The 20,445-nt window shown below is 37.1% G+C and overlaps 1 protein-coding gene across 1 annotated transcript in view; it reads right to left on the bottom strand.

Annotated features, from left to right (window-relative positions):
• Positions 1-20,445, bottom strand: part of MYO3A (myosin IIIA) — a 229,856-nt gene that overhangs the window by 126,115 nt on the left and 83,296 nt on the right. The window contains exons 9-13 of the mRNA XM_043564326.1: positions 15,658-15,757; positions 13,670-13,786; positions 12,113-12,217; positions 11,922-12,005; positions 6,847-7,049 (exon numbers count right to left, since the gene is read on the bottom strand). Of these exons, the coding sequence (XP_043420261.1) occupies positions 6,847-7,049; positions 11,922-12,005; positions 12,113-12,217; positions 13,670-13,786; positions 15,658-15,757 (609 nt within the window). The remainder of the gene's footprint in view (positions 1-6,846; positions 7,050-11,921; positions 12,006-12,112; positions 12,218-13,669; positions 13,787-15,657; positions 15,758-20,445) is intronic.

Genomic DNA, 20,445 nt, shown 5'->3' with positions numbered 1-20,445 from the left:
ACTGGTACAGCCACTTTGGAAGACAGTTTGGCATTTCTTACAAAACTCAAGGTATTCTTACCATATGTTCCAGCGATTGAGGTCTTCGGTATTTAGCGAAAGGGGTAGAAAATTTGTGTTCACACAAAAATCTGTATATGGATGTTTGTAGCAGTTTTATTCATCACTGCCAAAACTCGAAACAACCAAGAAGTTGTTAGTAGGTGAATGGATAAATAAACTGTACATCCAATGGAATATTAATTCAGTGCTAAAAAGCAATGACCTATGAAGCCATGAAAAGACATGGAGAACCTTTACGTGCATATTACTAAGTGAAAGAAGCCAATGTGCAAAGGCTGCTTTTACATACCATCATATTGTATGATTCCACCTATATGACCTTCTGGAAAAGGCAAAACTATGAAGAAGGTAAGATGATCATTGGTTGCCAGAAGTTGGGGGAGGCAAGGATGAATAGGCAGAGCAGAAGACTTGTATAAGACAGTGAAAATACTCATATATAATACTGTAAGAGTAGATACATGCCAAGCAATTGTCCAAACTCAAAGAAAGTACAACACCAAGAACGAACCTTAATGTAAATCACGGACTCTCGGTGATTACCAGGTGTCAGGGTTAAGTTAATCGGTTGTAACATGTATAGCATTCTGGTGTGGGATGTTGATAATGGGGGAGGTTATGTACCTATTGGGGTAGCAGTATATCTGTACCTTCCTCTCAATTCTGCTGTGAACCTAAAACTGCTGTAAAAAAATAAAGTCTTAAAGACAACTTTCCTAGGTCTCCTCCTCCTGTATATTATGCAATATAATTTCAGTTGAGATAGACGTTTTACCTTTGCTCTTTTTAGAAATTATTATTTCAGTACATGTAAGTTTTCCTCAGAAACAAAATGAACATATCCATATACAGTTTACTTCTCCAATGATGCAATAAACGGTATTTGGAACTTTAGGGTATCTGTGGCTTCATCTTATAATCTCCAGATTTGTTTCATGATTCTGCCAAAAATCATTACAAGAATAATTTTTACGGAAGCTCATTTTGGGCTCCAACACACAATTCATATGGGTTTAAAATAACATGGTTAAAACGTTTGATATTTGTGTCACATTAGTAACTATTTAAGATACTCTATTTAGTCTTTAACAAATGAACATTTGTAAGTGGATGTGTGCAACTTGATAAAGTGGTTAATGTGGCTTCCTGCTCTTCCTTGTGAGTATTTCAAAAAGAAGGAAAACATTTTGAAAGAAAAAAGTAACACTGCTTTTGATTGGCATGCATTCTGGGTTGACACTGTTCCCTGAGTCTGAAAGGGCATAATATCACCATGCCTTGGAAGAGAGTTCAAATGTCCAGGAAATCCAATTCTTTCAAATGTCTCAGTCAGAGGGAACAAGGGCTTGAGGTAAAATAGCACCAGAGGAAGGGAAAGTGGAGGAGAGTTGGGAAAGTCATTCTGGAGATCAACTCACAAGTATTTGGGCATGGGGAGTGAAGGGAGGGTCCAAGGTTTCATATAAATGGAGAAGTATGGTTCCCGTTCCCCCAAAAGAGACCATGGGGAACGAAAGATGTGTGGGACAAGGTGTATTCAGTTGAATTATATGTGGCAGCAAGATATCTAGGTACATGGAAATGAAAAATGTGAAGTCAGGTGGGAATGAGAAGTGTATCTTTGGGTGTCAATCACTTTGAGCTACCTGTTGACGCCATGGCATCAGAAGGACTTGCTAAGTGAGAAAGTAAAGAGAGAAAAGAGAAACACTCTGAATACAAATCTTTGGTAAATACACGTTTGGAGAATGATGGATGAATCGAAGTCAGAGCAAAAACATTCAGGGAAGTAGGGGAGGAATCCAGAGAATCCAGTTGGGGAAAAAAAGACAGGTGAGCTTTTCAAGTAAAGGGTGGTCCATGGGCTTGGACAGTGAAGCAAGGACCAGCATGTCCTTTAGAAGGGGAGTTCCCCACCATGTCTTCAGCAGTCACCAGTAATGCTTCAACAAACACTAGCATCGTACATGAGTAAGGTTAGAACAAAGCTAAAAGTTTACCTCTTGTCTTTTCTCACCACAAAATAATACAAGTTCTCTATGACTGGCACAGCACATATTTTAGTTCACTTTGTTCTAATGAAATCACATCGATTGCTCTATGTGTCACACCTTCAACACTTAAACAATGCAGTGTACAATTAGAGAGGTGAGTCATAAATGTAGATGCACACAACTGGTGGTTTTCTCTTTAATTATCAGTTTATGTTTACTGAGAATTGTAATTTGACAGGACCTGGAGATGCTATAGGAAATACACTGACCTTTGGTTGGATAAACAATCGGAGAGTTAAAGAAACAGGAAAAGAAAATACTGCCAAAAATTACTCATCTCCTACCTTGCCCTTAAGCACATCAAAACTGTATTTAAGAAGACAGAGGACCATAGCATCCCATACGTGCTCATATGACCAGTGGTTCCCAGGTCAGAATGGCTGGGGACAGATGTAGGGTCTCAGCAAGTTACTGAATAGTATTTCTCTGACTCTGACCCCACCCCTGACTGTGGATCTTCTAATACTTCTTCAGAGTTCCACTCAGTCATTCGTGGGAAGGTCCTCAGGGCTGTCTCATGTGTGTCCATCTGGTTTGGACCCTGGGGATCACTTATGCAGCCAAGACCTCTAACACCCTGAAAAATGTGGCAAAGTTCTCACAAGTGTATGGCTTACCCCACTTGTGAAACTTTCAATTTTCGACAAAGCGGCCAGCAATAAGGCTTGGAAAGGCAACAATGCAGCTTTGCATTCATAAGGCCTCTTAGGATAGTCATGAAAAAGTGTTTTTAATTTTTCATTTTTAATTCCTGCTTTCTCCACCAAGATTCCTTCCTCTAAGACGTATAGTCTCCTCAGTCCCTCTCCCTTTATCCCTATCTGGTTACACTTGGCAGATAAACTCATTGCCTACTTTCCTGAGACTAGAAACCAACAAGTGATCAGCAAGTTTTGTTTCAAAGCATACATTATCCAGAAGACTGAGCTGCTTTATTGGAGCAATCCTATGTCATTCAGCTTTATATCTCCTGTGCCTAGTACAGTTCCTGGCACAGAGTAGATACTTGATAAATATTTGCCAAAAGGATCAATGAATGAATTATGGACTTTGGAGTCAGACAGAGACATGGGTTCAAACCCCAACTCAGTCATTTATTAGCTTTTTGGCATTAGGTGACTTATTACAATTCTCAGTCCCAGTCTTACATGCAAAATAGCAAGAATATCCTGTCCTATCACTGTAAGAATTAAAATAGATAATGGATATAAAGTGCTTATTAGCACAGTGCCGGACACACAGTAAGTGTTCCATGAATAATATTTTCCTCCTTCTGTAAAGAGCACCGTATCTCCCACTGTATGGATGCCTCCTGCAGCATCTGGTAAAGTGCTGGGCATGTGAGTGAAACACAATCAATGCTTCCTGCATGAAACTGTATGAAACTGTCGTAATAGAAGGAAAGTGCAGTGAAGCAGCGATAATTTATATTTGTGAGAATTATCTAGCATTGATTTCAATATACTCATTTTCTTCTCGAAATTAAGTAACCCCCTTTAAGAATTTCTTCTTTAAAATTATCCACATTTAGATGAAGATTTAAGCTACAAATGACATGACATTTCCATCATTAGAAAAAGAAAAAAAAATAGGGGCGCCTGGGTGGCTCAGTCGGTTAAGCATCCAACTTCAGCTCAGGTCATGATCTCACAGTTCGTGGGTTTGAGCCCCATGTTGGGGTCTATGCTGACAGCTCAGAGCCTGGACCTGCTTCAGATTCTCTGTTTCCGTCTCTCTTTCTCTGCCCCTCCCCAACTTGTGCTCGCTCGCTCTCTCTCTTTCTCAAATAAATAAACATTTACAAAAAAGAAATGAAAAAAATAGGGGCGACCAGTTGGCTCAGTTGATTAAGTGACATCTAATTTCAACTCAGGTCATGATCTCACAGTTCATGAGTTTGAGTCCCTCGTCAGGTTCTGAGCTGTCGGCATGAAGCCTACTTGGGGTCTCTCTCTCCCTCTCTCCCTCTCTTTCAAAAATAAATAATAAATATGTTAAAAAATAAATTAAAAATATATAAACATATATAACACACATATAAACATGTATTCATGAATATATTCATAAATTATTTATACTTATTATTTATAAATATTTAAAATATACAAACATATATAGATAAATACAAATATATATAAAAATAAATGTGGTGAGAGATTAGGGTGGAATGACATGGGCAGAGGCAAAAAGAGAAAAGAACTTATTTCCTTAAAAGAAAGGGTAAGTTCATTTAAAAGACATAGATGTCTGCTCTACTTCTTCTCTGTCACCTAGACTCATTCTTCACTCTGCCTCGTTCTCTGACTGAAAGATTTCTTCACTTGTCTGTTTGACACTTCATTTTCAAAGATCACGAAAAGCTTCTCTAGAATTTAAAAATGCAACTGAAACTAAGTAAAAGAAAAATATAGGTGTAAAAAAATAGAAAAATGGAAAAATTATAAGGCAGCTATATTCAAATTATAAACTGAGTTGGATTTCAACCTGATTGTAAGTTGGGAACTTAAGAGTGCCTTTTAAAAAAAATGTTTATTTACTTTGAGAGACAGCACATGCACATGTGTGTGAGCGAGCAGGGGAAGGGCAAAGAGAGAGGGAGAGAGAGAATCCTAAGCAGACTCTGTTCTGTTAGTGTAGAGCCCTAAGGGGGGCTCGATCTCACAAACTGTGAAATCATGACCTGGACCAAAATCAAGAGGATGCTTAACAACCGACTGAGCCTCGCAGGTGCCCTAAGAGTGCTTTTCCTCAATCAACAACATTGTAAAACTAGAATAGTTCTTTTGGATAGTTGGAAAAAAAGCTTAGGGGCGCCTGGGTGGCGCAGTCGGTTAAGCGTCCGACTTCAGCCAGGTCACGATCTCGCGGTCCGTGAGTTGGAGCCCCGCGTCGGGCTCTGGGCTGATGGCTCAGAGCCTGGAGCCTGTTTCCGATTCTGTGTCTCCCTCTCTCTCTGCCCCTCCCCCGTTCATGCTCTGTCTCTCTCTGTCCCAAAAATAAAATAATAAACATTGAAAAAAAATTAAAAAAAAAAAGCTTAATTAACTCACAGCCTGTCTAAAATATGATCTTAATTGTGCAATTTCCTAGAATATATCCTATAATATATCAATAAACATTAACAAGGTTCTTTCTATTATTACAAACACAGGGCCTCATTGTGTAGCTCCAGAAGTTACTGTTCACAAGACACATAGTTCCATAGAACCCCGGTGTATGTTACCCCCTGACATTGTATACCATGGTGGTCCCACCCAAATCTCAGTAATTCACGCCCTTAGGTAGTTCTTCTCCAAGGCCTGAAGGAGAGTCTCACACAGTTCTGAGAACAGGACAGGTTGTTTTGAGAACCAGTTAAGTCTGCACATCTGTGTAAGACCCCACGGGTCCTCTAGGCATGGGTGACAGAGGCACAGACATGCATATTCACTAAGCCCTGGGGAACTGGCACACATCGACAATAGTAGCTGCCATCTACTGTACTGTGCTAGGTGTTGTTTCTAAGTTTTTGCACAACTATCCACACCATTACTGCTAATAATGGCTTAAACTTATGGGTTCTTACTATGTGTTATTCATTGTGCTAAATGCTTTACAGGCATTATCTTAACTGATAGGTACTACTGCTATTTCCATTTTAAAGATGAAAAACTGAGGTGCAGAGAGGTTAAGTTTTTCAAATCACACATAGAACCAAGGTCCTAGAAGGGTTTTTAGGGTTTAAATATCTTACCCAAAGTGAACTAACATGTAGTGAAGCCACAATTCAAAACACTTGTCTTATAATCATTTCTTATGTATTTTGAATTGAGCACGGACCAAAGGATAATTTTCCACATTGAAAGCTGAGTTCAGGAGGTGAACCCCAGGCAACTTATATTCACAATTGACTCACAAATTGAATGATAGCAACTTTGAAAGCATTTATGTTAAATAATAATGTACTAATACATAACAAGAGCTTGTGTTCCCATGAATTTAACACATGACCTACTACTATAGTAATGTAGGTATGTTTGCTGTAAAACCTACAGAAGAAAAAGGAAAGACTAACTTGCCACACTTTTTAAAAGGAATATAAACACAGGGGTACAAATCTAATGTTTCGACTATAGTTCCCACATAAGAATAACAAACAAAGATGTTTTGCAAGCATTAGGACAGGAGAGAAATATTGCCATTCAGCTATAAACTGCTGAAAGGAACTCCTTTAACTTAACGCCAAAGCATGGAATTTACAGCATTAAATCAGCTGTAAATTAAAAGGGCAATACAATTAAGGCCATACCTGAATCTTTTATTTGGTCCATGTGTATAACTATAGGAAGGATAGAATTCATACAAAGATCTATTTATGTATGTAAACATTTAAAAGAAAAAAAGACTGATGTCTAATTAAATTTCACTTTAGTTTTGTGTAAAGAAATGTATGCTCCCCTACTTCAGAAATCATTCCAATTTTACCTGTTAGTATCGATGATGGGCATACGTTTTGTATCTGGTATCATAAATTTTAGGTGATTTATTAACTCCTCTACTAGATATAACACATGTGAGAGTAAGACAGTGCTGAGGGACCTTTTCAATTCTAACAAGTGCCTTGTACGTAGTAGATGATCAGTAACATTTTGTTGAGTTTGTTGAATACGTAAGACATTTTAGCATTAAAACAAAAGCATTATTTTTGCTTGTTTCCCAGAAAAAAAGAAAATATTTGACACGGACTTACAGAGGTTGGTGGATAACTCGAGATTTCTCCAGAAGGTATTCAGAAATCTGTGCTCCCACTACAGCTCCAGAAGAGGTAAATTTCATTTCTAAGTATTTTCCAAATCGGCTGGAATTGTCATTTATAATAGTGGAGGCATTGCCAAAGGCTTCCACCAAATTGTTCACTTGTAAAATCTTCTCTTGCAGAGTTCTGTTATTAGCCTAGAGAAAATGTCAAGATTGTTCTTTAAATGTAAAAAATTGATTTTGTATATAATAAAATTCTTCTTCTTTGATAAGCACTATATGTAGACATAAATGTACTGAGAGCATATTCTTGGCATACTGCCAGATGTTACAATATCTAAACTATTTTTCCTTTCCCCTAAGTGCATTCACCCACTTGCTTTCTCCAAGGGGCAAAGAGATGTTCTGTACTTTTTCTACTGAAATATAGTTCTGGTCAGTGCTCGATTTACAAACACAATTTATAAGCAGTCTATGCATACTGGGGTATACCTCTCATTTTGTTATTCCTCCTCTACTTCCCTGGGCCCCCATCCAAATGCTCCCCAAGGTCAGAACCACTTCCCTTGCTTCCATGGAAGCTGTTAAAGCTGGAAATAAGGGAGTAAAGATAATTTGTCAATTCAGAAGTAGGGGAAAGGGAGGAACTGTGAAAACTGAGAACAGTTCAGAAGTGTGGACGGAAGGGGTGGAACCCCAGTCAAGGCCAGTGGGCCTACTTGGCTGTCCCTCTATTTTCTCCTACCCCATCTCATATACTCCTTCCCTGAAACAAGTGTTATTGTTATAATTAGGTGAAGGAGGTATCAGTCATTCACATCTTGGTAGAAATTAGATTGAGTAGATTATGTTTAGTGTAATACCTGGTTGAGATCAGCTGTGTTAAAGGTATGCAAATTATACAAGTAAGGGAGAGGAGCAGTTGGTATTTCTGGAACACGGGCCACGTTAGGACATAGGTGGGCTAGAGTGGGTATTTACAAGGAGGGTTTGGGGGCATATAAAGTCTTTTAGTAGCTTCTAAAATAGGCAATAAGGGTTGAGAGAAGAGAATAATGAGCACTGGAACAAGCTTAGGCCTTCTAAAATGGGGCTGGATTTGCACTCATATAAAAGGTGAGAAAGCATCTTTATCCACCTGTATTAACTAGCAGTGCCTTTATTAAATAAGATTATAAGGACTGCATATTACAAATGTAAATTCAACCCACCAAACATCCTGTTTTGTATCTGGTAAATCTTTATCAAGGAGATAAGTAAAAGATATGATAAGATCTAATATGGGTAGGATTCTGGGAGAGATATATATTCCCAGTTAATATTAAATCACATTTTTAGCTCCTGAATAAGATAAAGTGAGTAGATAAACAGGTTTACTGACATCTACAAAACAAAAGTCACGCACAAGTTAATCCATCATTGACGGGACCGTCTATGCAACCACAAAAGAGAATAGCAAAGGCCCTTGTGGACGTGGATGGTCCTTGAGTAAATTAAGTCAGGTGTTCAAGTTTTCTATGGCAGGATCATATGCTGTGCCTCACCACCCCTCTCCCTCAAAAATCACACCTTTTTTTTTCTTCTTATCCTAGAAGTAAGGAGAGGGGAAGTTGATGGAAAATGGGATGCGGAAGGGACCGGGATGACAGTCCTGAGGTAGCATTAGCTTCCTGGTCACTACTGGCTGTTCCAGTTCTAGCAAAGTCATGTTTCTATTTCATACCCACACACGTGATTGAAAACATAAAAACTAGTTAATTGATTTTTTAATACAAGCACAGAAATCTGTCAGTTAATTGATTTTTAATATAAGCACAGAAATCTGTCAACTGATGATTCTGAAAATGAATTAGATTCAATTAAGAAGTTGTTTTGACATGATGAAGCTTCACCCTTTTATGGAGAGATTAAGTCTGTCCTTACACTCACAGTACTTAGAAGATTCTTATAATCATAGTGAGGAAAATTTTAATAGAATACTATATCGTGTATAACTATGTGGATCATAATAAAAATCTTCACAGGGATCAGCTGTACACAATGGTTTTTTTTCCCTTAATTTTAGTCATCCTAATATATATATATATATTTCTTGACTTTATTCAAGGACCCTACCTGGAAAATCAAACCAAGTTTCTATCATCAACTTCTCTTTTTCAAAAATTAAGGTGTATTTTTACACACAGTAAAATTCATCCTTTATAGTGGCTCAGTTGGTTAAGAGGTTACGCATCTGACTTTGGCTCAGATTGTGATCTCACGTGTTTGTGGGTTCAAGCCCCGAGCCCTGCATTGGGCTCTGTGCCGACGGCTCAGAGCCTGGAGCCTGCTTCAGATTCTGTGTCTCCTTCTCTCTCTGCCCCTCTCCCAATTGTGCTCTGTTTCTCTGTGTCTCTCAAAAATAAATAATAAACATTAAAATCTTTAAAAAAAATTTATCCTTTATAGAGCACAGTTCTGAAAGCTTTTACAAACATGTACAATCAAATAACCCCCACTACAAATCCACACATAGGACAGTTTCATCACCTCCCAAAACTATATCGCTACCCTTTATAGTCAACCCCTCCCTCCATCCCCAGCCTGTGACAATCACTGATTTGTTTCTTTCTCTATAATTTTAATTTTTTAAATGTTTTTTAAAAATTTTTTTCAGAGTGGGGGGAGGGGCAGAGAGAGAGGGAGACACAGAATCCAAAGCAGGCTCCAGACTCCAAACTGTCAGCACAGAGCCCAACACAGGGCTTGAACCCACCAACCATGAGATCATGAGCTGAAATCAACAGCAGATGCTTAACTGATGGAGCCACTCAGATGACCCTGTCTATATAACTTTAAATTTTCAGGAATGACATATAAATTGAATCATATAGCATATAGTCATCTGAATCTGACTGACTCTTTTGACTTAACACAATGCATCTGACATTCATCCAAATCTCATCTAATGAGATTCATTCCTTGTATCAATGTTTGTTCCTTTTTGTTATTGAACAATATTCCACTGTATAGATGTACTGGTTTGTTTATCCATTCCCTTGTTTGGTTGTTTCCTCATTCTGGAGATTATGAACAAAGCCACTATACGTATTTGTCTGTGGTTTCTGTATGAACATGAGTTTTCATTTTATTTGGATAAATAAACTAAGAGTAGGATTGCTGGGCTGGATGATAAGTATAGTTTAAATTTATAAAAATATTCCCAGGGTGCCTGGGTAGTTCACTGGTTAAGCGTCTGACTCTTGATTTTAGCTCAGGTCATGATCTCACAGTTCATGGGTTTGAGCCCTGCACTAGGCTCCACGCTGAGAGCATGGACCCTGCTTAGGATTCTTTCTCTCCCTCTCTCTCTGCCCATCCCCCACTTGCTCTCTCTCTCTCTGTCTCTGTCTCTCTCTCTCAAAATAAACTTTAAACGACAACAAAAAAAACCCAAAAACAAAACTTCCAAACTATTTTACAAAGTGACTGCACTATTTTGTATTTCAACAGAAATATATGAGAGTTCCAGTTATTCCCCATGCTTCTCAGCAGTTGGCATTATTAGATAAAAGAAAAAATTAGACATCTTAATAGGTGTGTAATGATGTCTCATTGTGTTTTAATTTGCACTTCCCCAATGACAACTGATGTTGAACAAGTTTTCATTTGTTTATCTGCCATCTACATATCGTCTTTTGGTGAAGTGTCTGTTCAAGCCTTCTGTTCATTTTTAAAAATATATTTTTATCAGTTAACTCTAGTTGATACATCCTTTTGTTAGTTTTTTGTTATTCTATTTCTTATTATTGGGTTTTAAGAGTGTTTTTATAATATATATATTAAGGATACAAGTTTTATTAGATTCATGACTTGCAACTAGTTTCTTTGAGTATGTAGCTTGTTGTTTCATTTTAACAATGTCATTCAGAGAACAGAAGTTCTTAATTTTGGTGAAATCTAATATTTTTCCCTGGTGAATTAGGCTTTTAACATTGAATATAATAACTATTGTAGCTCTACAGAGAGTGAAAATCAAGTAGTATTAGCTCTCCAACTTTGTTCTTTATCAAATTTGTTTGATTATTGTAGCTCTTTTGTCTTTCCATATAAATTTTTAATTCAGCTTGTCAATTTCTACAGAAAAAAATCCTGCTGGTATTTTTATTGTAATAGCACTGAATCTACAGATCAACTTTGGCATAATGGCATATGAAGAATTGGCATAATGAATCTTTTAATCCATGGACATGGTATAGTCCATTTATGTAGGTCTTCTTTGATTTCTTTTATCCATTTTTTCCATTTTTCAGCATACAAATTTTGTACATATTTTAGAAGATTTAGATATAAATAGCTAATTTTTTGGTGCTATGGTAAATGAGACTTTAAAATTTCAATTCATAATTTATCATTGCTATCATTATAATTTATCATTATATATATAATACAAATTAACTTTTGTATTACATATAAAATAGATGATATGTATATTATATATGTAAAATTGATTTTTGTATATTAACTTCTTTTTTACCCACAAGGAATAAAAGGAGAAAAGTAAAGAAGGCGTTTAGTGAATGTGCTGGGGCTAAAAATAGAGAATATCACATTTATAAAGCCTTGCCTACTAGAAGAGTGAGAAAAGTTAGAATATCCTCAAAGCAGAGCATATGCTTTTTATTTTATTTTTTAATATTTATTTATTTATTTAACATTTATTCACCTTTGAGAGACAGAGACAGAGCACAAGTGGGGTAGGGGCAGAGAGAGAGGGAGACACAGAATCTGAAGGAGACTCCAGGCTCTGAGCTGTCAGCACAGAGCCCGACACGGGGCTCGAACTCACAAGCTGTGAGATCATGACCTGAACCGAAGTCAGCCACTTAATGGACTGAGCCACCCAGGTACCCCAGAGCATACACTTTTTATACTGTTTGTTATATTTTAAACTCACAGAGGATAACAAGTGTGTTTTATAATTTCCGTACATTATCAAATGTGGGAATTAGCAAGCATTAATCTAATCAGTTATATTAGGTTCTGAGGTATAACAAAAATTTCTGTTAGGACAGAGAAAAATTCTACCTTTCCAAGCACCGTCAGCTGCCGAACCAAAAGATGAGCACTTTCAGTCTTTCCAGCACCACTTTCTCCAGAAATAACAATGCACTGCACAAGAAGAAAAGGAAACCGTGAGAAAAGTTCATCCTCACAAGATCGGGCTTACACATAAGAACCTACGAAGGGAATTTCTAAGAATGTGAAACTCCCCTTACCTGATCTGAATTATATGTTATCATGGACTGGTATCCTACGTCAGCCATCGCAAAAATGTGAGGAGGATTGGCAGTTCTCTTTGCTCCAATATATAGTTTTGAATGCTAATGGTTAAAAAGAACACATTTTGTGGGGCTTTTCTTTCTGTTTTTGTTTAAATCTTAAATTATTTATAGACAGGACTCTCAATTTTTAAGCAAAACATAAATCAAAATACACTCTCACAGCACCAAAACTTTACATACATGTTACACACACATACTACCCATATTTACATGCACAAATCATGCACAATTATGTAAAATAAAGGCCTGATGTAAAAAAAAAACCCAGAAATAGGATGTGACATAATAAAATATAGTATCACACTGGGAGCAGTATTTAAAAGAAGACTTTTTTGGGAGTGCAAACCACTTTCAAAGAAGAACTTAACGTTTCAAAATACCATTATTTCAGAAAAAAAAACCCAAAAAGCAAAAAAACAAGCAAACAGAAACCCAAAATACTGTAATTTCTTGATTTCGGCTTAGGTCATAATCTCACAGCTCTAGGGATAGAGCCCTACGTCGAGCTCTGTGCTGATAGTGAGAAGCCTCCTTGGGATTTTCTCTTTCTCTCTCTTTCAAAATAAATAAATAAACTTTAAAAAAAGTATAGGGATGTCTCCGTAGCTCAGTTGGTTGAGTATCTGACTTCAGCTCAAGTCATGATCTCGCAGTTTGTGAGATCGAGCCACACATCGGGCTTGCTGCTGTCAGCACAGAGCCCGCTTTGGATCCTCTGTCCTCCTCTCTCTGTTCCTCCCCGACGTGTTCTCTCTCTCTCTCAAAAATAAACATTAAAAAAAGTATAAAAAATCTTTAAGAAATAAAAAATAAAATAAAAAATGAAAAAATGAAAAGGGTGCCTGGCTGGTCCAGTCAGAAGAGCATGTGACTCTTTATCTCAGGATCCTGGGTTCAACCCCCATGTGGGGTATAGAGATTACTTAAAAAAAATTAAAAAAAAAAAAAAAGAAAAAGAAAAACAGCCTAGCTTAATTCCAGAATACTAATCTGTATTTAAACCATTAGGGCTTGAATAATAGATAATTATATACTCATATTCAAAAAAACACACACTGTCTGATACTAAAAACCAACTAATATGTCAAAAGGAATTTTAAAATTCATAATGACAAGTTTCATAGCCATTAAGTATATATTACCTGTATAAAAATGTAATTATGCTCTTCACTCTCCCATACTTGGTTCAGAGGCAGACAATAAGATACACTTTTGTAAGCATCTATTTATTAATATGATACATAGTACAGGCCAGTTACCAATAACTATAAGTAATTAACATTCCACCACATACTTTTGGGAAAAGAAAGACCACAAACCATATCCAGACTGATTCACCTTCTATTTTTCCTATCTCTATGTTTTAGCAATAATTATCTGTTTATTCAAGATATTGAATAAAACTTTCTTTGGCATCATCTAAATTAATTTAAATATCTGAATAGTATAATTACTAGTACAAAGTAAAAGAATGTAAGCCACACCACATACCTCTGCGGAATAAAGACACAGACTCTGAAAAGGATTAAGAGCGATGAGTATATCTCCCACATAGATGTAAATCTGATCTCTGGAATAACACTTCTCAAGTTGCTCGGAGACTGTATTCTGTAATAAAATAAAAATATTTTTTTCTTAAAAATAATTTAAGGGTAGTTACAATTTAAAATGTAAACAGTAATAAAGAAAACACCTGGAATCTGGACCAAGGATCAGAAGGAAATAGATATGCTGATAGTAAGAAGTATAACGTTGGGTCAGCAACTATCCTTCCACTTGACAGACATTTTCTTGTTTTGAGAGCCATAGAGGTATGGCATTGTGCTGTGCGTTTTCCAAAGGTCACGTGAGATATTACAGGGATATTATATGTAGAAAGCCTTCCAGGAAGTAAGTAAATGTGGAAGATGAAAAAAAAGAGAGAGAGAAAAGCCAATAGAAAAGGGAAGGGAAGGGGCGCCTGGGTGGCGCAGTCGGTTAAGCGTCCGACTTCAGCCAGGTCACGATCTCGCGGTCCGTGAGTTCGAGCCCCGCGTCGGGCTCTGGGCTGATGGCTCAGAGCCTGGAGCCTGCTTCCGATTCTGTGTCTCCCTCTCTCTGCCCCTCCCCCGTTCATGCTCTGTCTCTCTCTGTCCCAAAAATAAATAAACGTTGAAAAAAAAAATTAAAAAAAAAAAAAAAAAAAAGAAAAGGGAAGGGAAGATACAGTGAACATGATTTTATTCCAAATCAAGGTTATTTGGTGGCTCTGTAGAATATCTTAGCCCTTTGCTGAGACATTTGGCTTTATGAGGTACAGTGAAACGTGTGGAGAAGTAACTTTCATAGTTGATAAATCATGAGTACATGGAATCAATTTTAATGGTGTCAGAAATCATCATTTAAGACATGACACGAGAATAGCAAAACATCATAGCTCAAAAGAGACAAAAACAAAAGCACAGACAACAGAAACAAATAAGCCCAGTGTTTAATATATAGGTCAGCAACATGATGAGTAAAGTCTTCTTTATAATACACAAATCCAGAAATTCACATCATTGAAAAATGTGGTATGAAGAGATTCATAAAGGTGCTGGCAAATCTCTGACTTGCGAACACTACTTGATTACAAGATATTTGATGTTCCCAAGAAAGACTATTTCGAGCAAGTACTTCAGTTGTTTAAGCCACCCTAAATTTACCAAATGACTACTTCTGTTCAGAAGATGTCTCCTGATTTGTTGAATCTCAAAGGAAAATGTTCTGGCATGTATCAGATGTATTTAAAAAAAAAAAAAGTTGATCAGGCTGGATAGAGATCCCAACTTGTTATTGAAAAGGAGCTACTTATTTCTCTAATGATCTGATTATCCGGAATGAAGGGAGATGAGAGGAAGGGAAGCTAAAGTTGTAATTTACTGGCTTGTATTTGTACCTTCATAAGAGATGCTTGAGATAGCTGTGAGGCACTGGGTGAGAAGCGTCAAGTAGAATTCACTGCCCTGAAGGCCCAGCTCTCTGAGAGCAGGGGATCTGGGACCCCACAAGCAGGACACTGACCCTAGTTAAGACAGACAGGCTCTTGAGGTTTCCTAGAAGCCTCTGGGTATAGACACTGAGAGTGGAACAAAAGAGGAAATAGAAGGAGGATGCCACATTAGAGGTTATAGGAAGCAGACCATTTTCTGACCTCAGTAAATCATCCCTCTGAGCTTTCTGGAAAGAATTCAGAGGAAAAAGGGTCTGTAACTTATAAGCAACTCATGCTAGTGGGAACCCACACCTTTGTAACCTGACTATCAAAAAAAGAAAAAAAATTGACGTTAGGCTAGAAAGATCTGGAAATTTGAGTTATACGTATTAAAAGTGAAGATGGGAGAGATAATCAGGAAACTAAGAGACACTGCATACAGATGCTATTCAAACAACTTCCTGTTCATATCTATAAGTTAAACAAAATCTAGAATGTTTAAGTTTAATTAAGCCACGTTTCTTACCTCATCCAAAACTTCTAGGGTTGCTAAATCGTCTACATCCTTCAGAGTGGATATTAGTGATCTACTGAAGTTACTTTTCTTGGTGTGAATACGTTCATGTCTGTGGAGCAGTACAAAGAGAAAAATCCTTTCTGACTTGAGAACTTATCACTGATCATAGCGGAAGTAGGTTTTAGATATATAGAAGATTAAAAAACTTCTATGAAGCTGATTTCCTAAATTCAATGATGACCACTTATCAGAAAATAGCCTAATATATTTTATCTGTTTTCTCCTCTCTATTGGAAAATTACAACATGTCAAGCTTACCTCACAGATGATGAAAAGAGTCCATTAATTCTATCAAAAACTCTCCTATATATAATTTGCTTGGAAGCTTCCTCTAAATTCCTATGTGTGACTTGATCTGTTACAAATTGGTGAGTCAGAGAGATCTGAATTCATTAGATTTCCAATTTTGTCTGAGGTAGTGTCAGACCATTGGTGGCCAAGGAATGGCAACATTAAAAATTATTATTCATCAATTTTTAAGAGAAATACAAAATAAACCCCATTGTGAATTTTCAAATGGTTAGACACACGTAGAAAATTGGTTTCAGGCACTAGGAATTTATTTTCAAAGGAAACATTTCAGCAACTTCAGAGAACAGCCAAAGATTCTTGATTTGACACGAAGGCTGTGGAAGCTGCTGAGATAGACACCATGGTTTGTTTCAACTTTTCTGGCCATGAAATTCTCATCTACTTGGTGTCTTGAACAAAACTGTATTTTCAAGGTTTATTTTTGGAGATACAGTAGACTTTTGAAACAATGTGGGGTTAGAGGTTCCAATGCCTCCACAAAGTCAAAAATCCAGGTATAACTTTTGACTCCTCAAAACTTAACTATAGTGTTGACCAGAAGCCTTACCGATAACATAAAGTTGATTAGCACATATTTTCTATGTTATACATATTTTATTCTGTATTCTTACAATAAAGTAAGCTAGGAAAAGAAAATACTATTAAGAAAATCATGAAGAATAGGGGTGCCTGGGTGGTTCAGTGGTTAAGTGTCTGATTCTTGATTTCAGCTCAGAGGTCATGATCTCATAGTTTGTGAGATCAAGCCTCACATTGGGCTCTGTGCAGAATTCTCTCTCTCCATCTCCCTCTGCCCCTCCCCTGCTCACACTCTCTCTCACCCTCAAAATAAATAAAATCTAAAAAAAAAAGAAAATAATAAGAGAAAATACACTTACAGTGTTATATTGTATTTATTGAAAAAAATCTGCATACAAGTGAACCAGTGCAGCTCAAACCCATGTTGTTCAAGGGTCAACTGTACTTTTAAGCATTTGAATTTGTCCATTCGTAAAAGGAATAGACTATGAGGAATAACAAGAACCATACCACTTACTCAGTAGACTTTAATGGTTTCTCATTGCTTAGCGAATTAGGTCACTATTTTTTAAATTTTTTAATTCCAGTGTAGTTAACATAGTGTTATATTCATGTCAGGCATACAATATGGTGATTCAACAATTCCATATACTACTCAGTGTTCATCAAGATAAGTGTTACTCTTAATCCGTTTCACCTATTTCATCCATGCTCCCACCTACCTGCCTTCTGGCAACCATCGGTTTGTTCTCTATAGTTAAGAGTCTGTTTTTTGGTTGGTCTCTTTTTTTCCTTTGTTTGTTTTGTTTCTTAAATTCCACATATGAATGAAATCATGGTATTTGTCTTTCTCTGACTAGCTTATGTCACTTAGCATTATACTCTAGTTCCAACCATGTTGTTTTGTTGGCAAAATTTCATTCTTTTTTTGGCTGAATAATAGTCCATCACACACACACACACACACACACACACACACCACATCTTCTTTATCCATTCATCTATCAATGGACACTTGGGCTGTTTCCACAGTTTGGCTATTGTAGATAATGCTGCAATAAACATAGGAGTGTGTGTATCCCTTTGAATTAGTATTTTTGTTTTCTTTGAGTAAATACCAAGTAGTGTAATTCCTGGATCATATGGTAGTTCTACTTTTAATTTTGGGGGGAACTTCCATACTGTCTTCCACCATGGCTGCACCAATTTGCATTCCCACCAACAGTGCATGAATGTTCCTTTTTCTTCACATCCCTGCCAACCACTGGATGTTTTAGAATTAAGTCACTATTGATAAACTGTCCCCACCTCTATCTTTGGCCAGCCCCTCTTTTGGTTCACTGGATTCTGTCTTCTCTCATTTATTCAAGGACACCACTTCCACTGGTTCCTCTCTCATTCCTAACATCACTCATTTTTCCCTCTCAGGTATTATAGTACTTGTCTGAAAAGAAACAAACACAACACCCTTTCTTGAGTTCCAATTTCTTTCATCTACTCTTTTATTTCCTCGCTTTATACCAAGAAAAATCCTCAAAAGAATTATCTCTACTTAATTTCTTTCCATCCTTTAAGAAAACCCATTTCAGTCAGGCTGCCATTTCTGACTCCATGGAAATAGCTCTTGTTAAGAACATTAACGGCCTTACACTGCTAAATCCAATGGTCAAGTCTAAGTCTTCATTTTACTTAACGTACTGGCAACATCAACAAACTCCTTCTTAAATATACTTGTTTTAGTGTCCTGTACACTTCTCTTGATTCTCTTCCTTGCCTCACTGGCATCTCCACCTGAGTATCTTTTTCTGGTTCCTCCTCATCTTTCTAACTGTCACGTTTGGGATCTCTGGAGCTTCAATCCTTGTGGTTATTTTCTTCTGTATCTACTCACTTCCTGATTTCAGAGCTTTAAATACCACTTACGCATTGACAACTCTGCTGATCTCCAGACTTAAGCATCCAACTGCTTACTCAACACTTCACTCAGAAGTCTAACAGGCAGACTTAACACATCCCAACCCCTCCTGAATATGCAGCCCCAAACCTGCTCCTGTCCCATAATTCTTATCTCAGTAAATTGTGACTCCACTCTCCTGATTGTTTATGTTAAAAAGCTCAGGGATCCTTAGCTCTTCTCTTTCTCTCATATCTCTCATGCAATCTACATACAAATTCCATCAGCTTAATGTCAAAGTCCATCTAGGACCAACAATATCCTACCACCATCACCTCTGCCATATTGCATCCCACTATCGCTATCTCCTCCCACCCAGGAAGGTTCCCTGCTGCCACCTTTGCCTTCTACATTCTTCTCAACATTGCAGTCAGTAAGATTTACCCTTTGTTTATATTATTTCCTCTTCAGCTGTATGATGAAACTTTATGTTCACAGCTCACCTCAAATGTCACCTCTTAAAACTTCTCAGCATAATTCTATACATCCTTCAGGACAAATATTTTAGTTATGGCATTTCAGCCCATCGTTTGTATATGAGCCCTATTCCCTTAACTAGACTGTAAAGTTCTCTGGGGATTTCTCAACCTATGGAGCTAGAAAAGCTGGATGTCCATATGCAAAAATAAAAAAAAATCTAGACCCTAACCTGGCCCCTTTCACATAAATTAACTCAAAATGGATCACAAACCTAATTGTAAAATCTGAAACTGTAAAACTCCTAGAAGATAACATTGGGGAAAATCTTGATAACCCTGGGTTTGGAAATGAGTTTGTAGATATAACACCAAAAGCACCATCCATGAAAGAAAAAAATCAGTAACTTGGACTTCATTAAAATTAAAAACTTCTGCTCTATGGAAGATACTGTTAAAGAACAAAAAGCAAAGCCACAGACTGGGAGAAAATATTTGCAGATCACCCTGATAGAAAACTTGTATCTAATAATGGGGATAGTTTTACTTCTATTTTCAACTCTTAGATTCCCCAATTTCGATAGCATTTACAAAAATTTACAAATATACACTTATTGGTATGGATGATTTAGTTAATATTTGAATCCATTATTACTCTGTAAACTCCAAGATGCATGAGGCTGTGTGTCCTTGGTTCCCCCTTGTACTTTAGGAACAAGCAGATTATTTAAAACATAGTAGGTCCTCAATAAATGTTAGTTGAATGAATGAGTCAATATATATCCTGTACAATTTCTGGCACAGAATTTCCACTTAGTTGGTCTCCATATTTGCTGAATTCAACAGGTATCATCTTATTTATTCCCCTACTTCCAAAGAGACTCATACTATTTTTGAGAAAACAGAGAAAGAAGTCCAATTATCCATTTAATTGCAGAGCCCTGAGTTTTTCATCTGTTTTTATGGGCTGATTTGGTAGCTAAAGACTGTTCCTAGAGAATTACAAGAAACAGATGGTGAAGAATATGGGGATCAATATTTGGCTGGCTGCTACACTCACTCTTCCACTCCTGTAAATTCATCCTCTGATGCTTTTGGTATTAGTGTCCAAAAACTGAGAAAAGATATTATTGTAATGACTGAAAACCTCAGATGGCTCCCCATTTTCTACAACATGACTTAAAAACTCCTTGGCATGGAATTCACAGCCCTTCACAGCCTTGTCTCAAAGAGCCTTTCCAGCAGCATCAACTATCATCTCTGTACAGAACATTCCCCAATATGCCAAGTATTTCGAGATTCTGTGTTTTGCTCATTCTTTCTCTGCCTGGAATTATTTTCCTTCCATGTCTGGCAAAGTTCTACTTTATCATACAAAGTCAGGCTCAAATAACATCCTCTCTGTGAAGCTTTTGCAGGACTTTGCAGAGAGAATGCACTACTAGCAGAGAAGCTTTCATATTTAAGTAGGAATGTTCATCATTCCTACTGGACTAGGAGAAACTTGTGGGCAGAAACCAAGCATTACTCATCTTT

The sequence above is a fragment of the Prionailurus bengalensis genome, chromosome B4 (assembly GCF_016509475.1).
Source record: "Prionailurus bengalensis isolate Pbe53 chromosome B4, Fcat_Pben_1.1_paternal_pri, whole genome shotgun sequence".
In the NCBI taxonomy this organism is placed as follows: Eukaryota; Metazoa; Chordata; class Mammalia; order Carnivora; family Felidae; genus Prionailurus; species Prionailurus bengalensis.
Note: the sequence above shows the minus strand (reverse complement) of the source record. Positions and strands in the feature narration are given on the sequence as shown.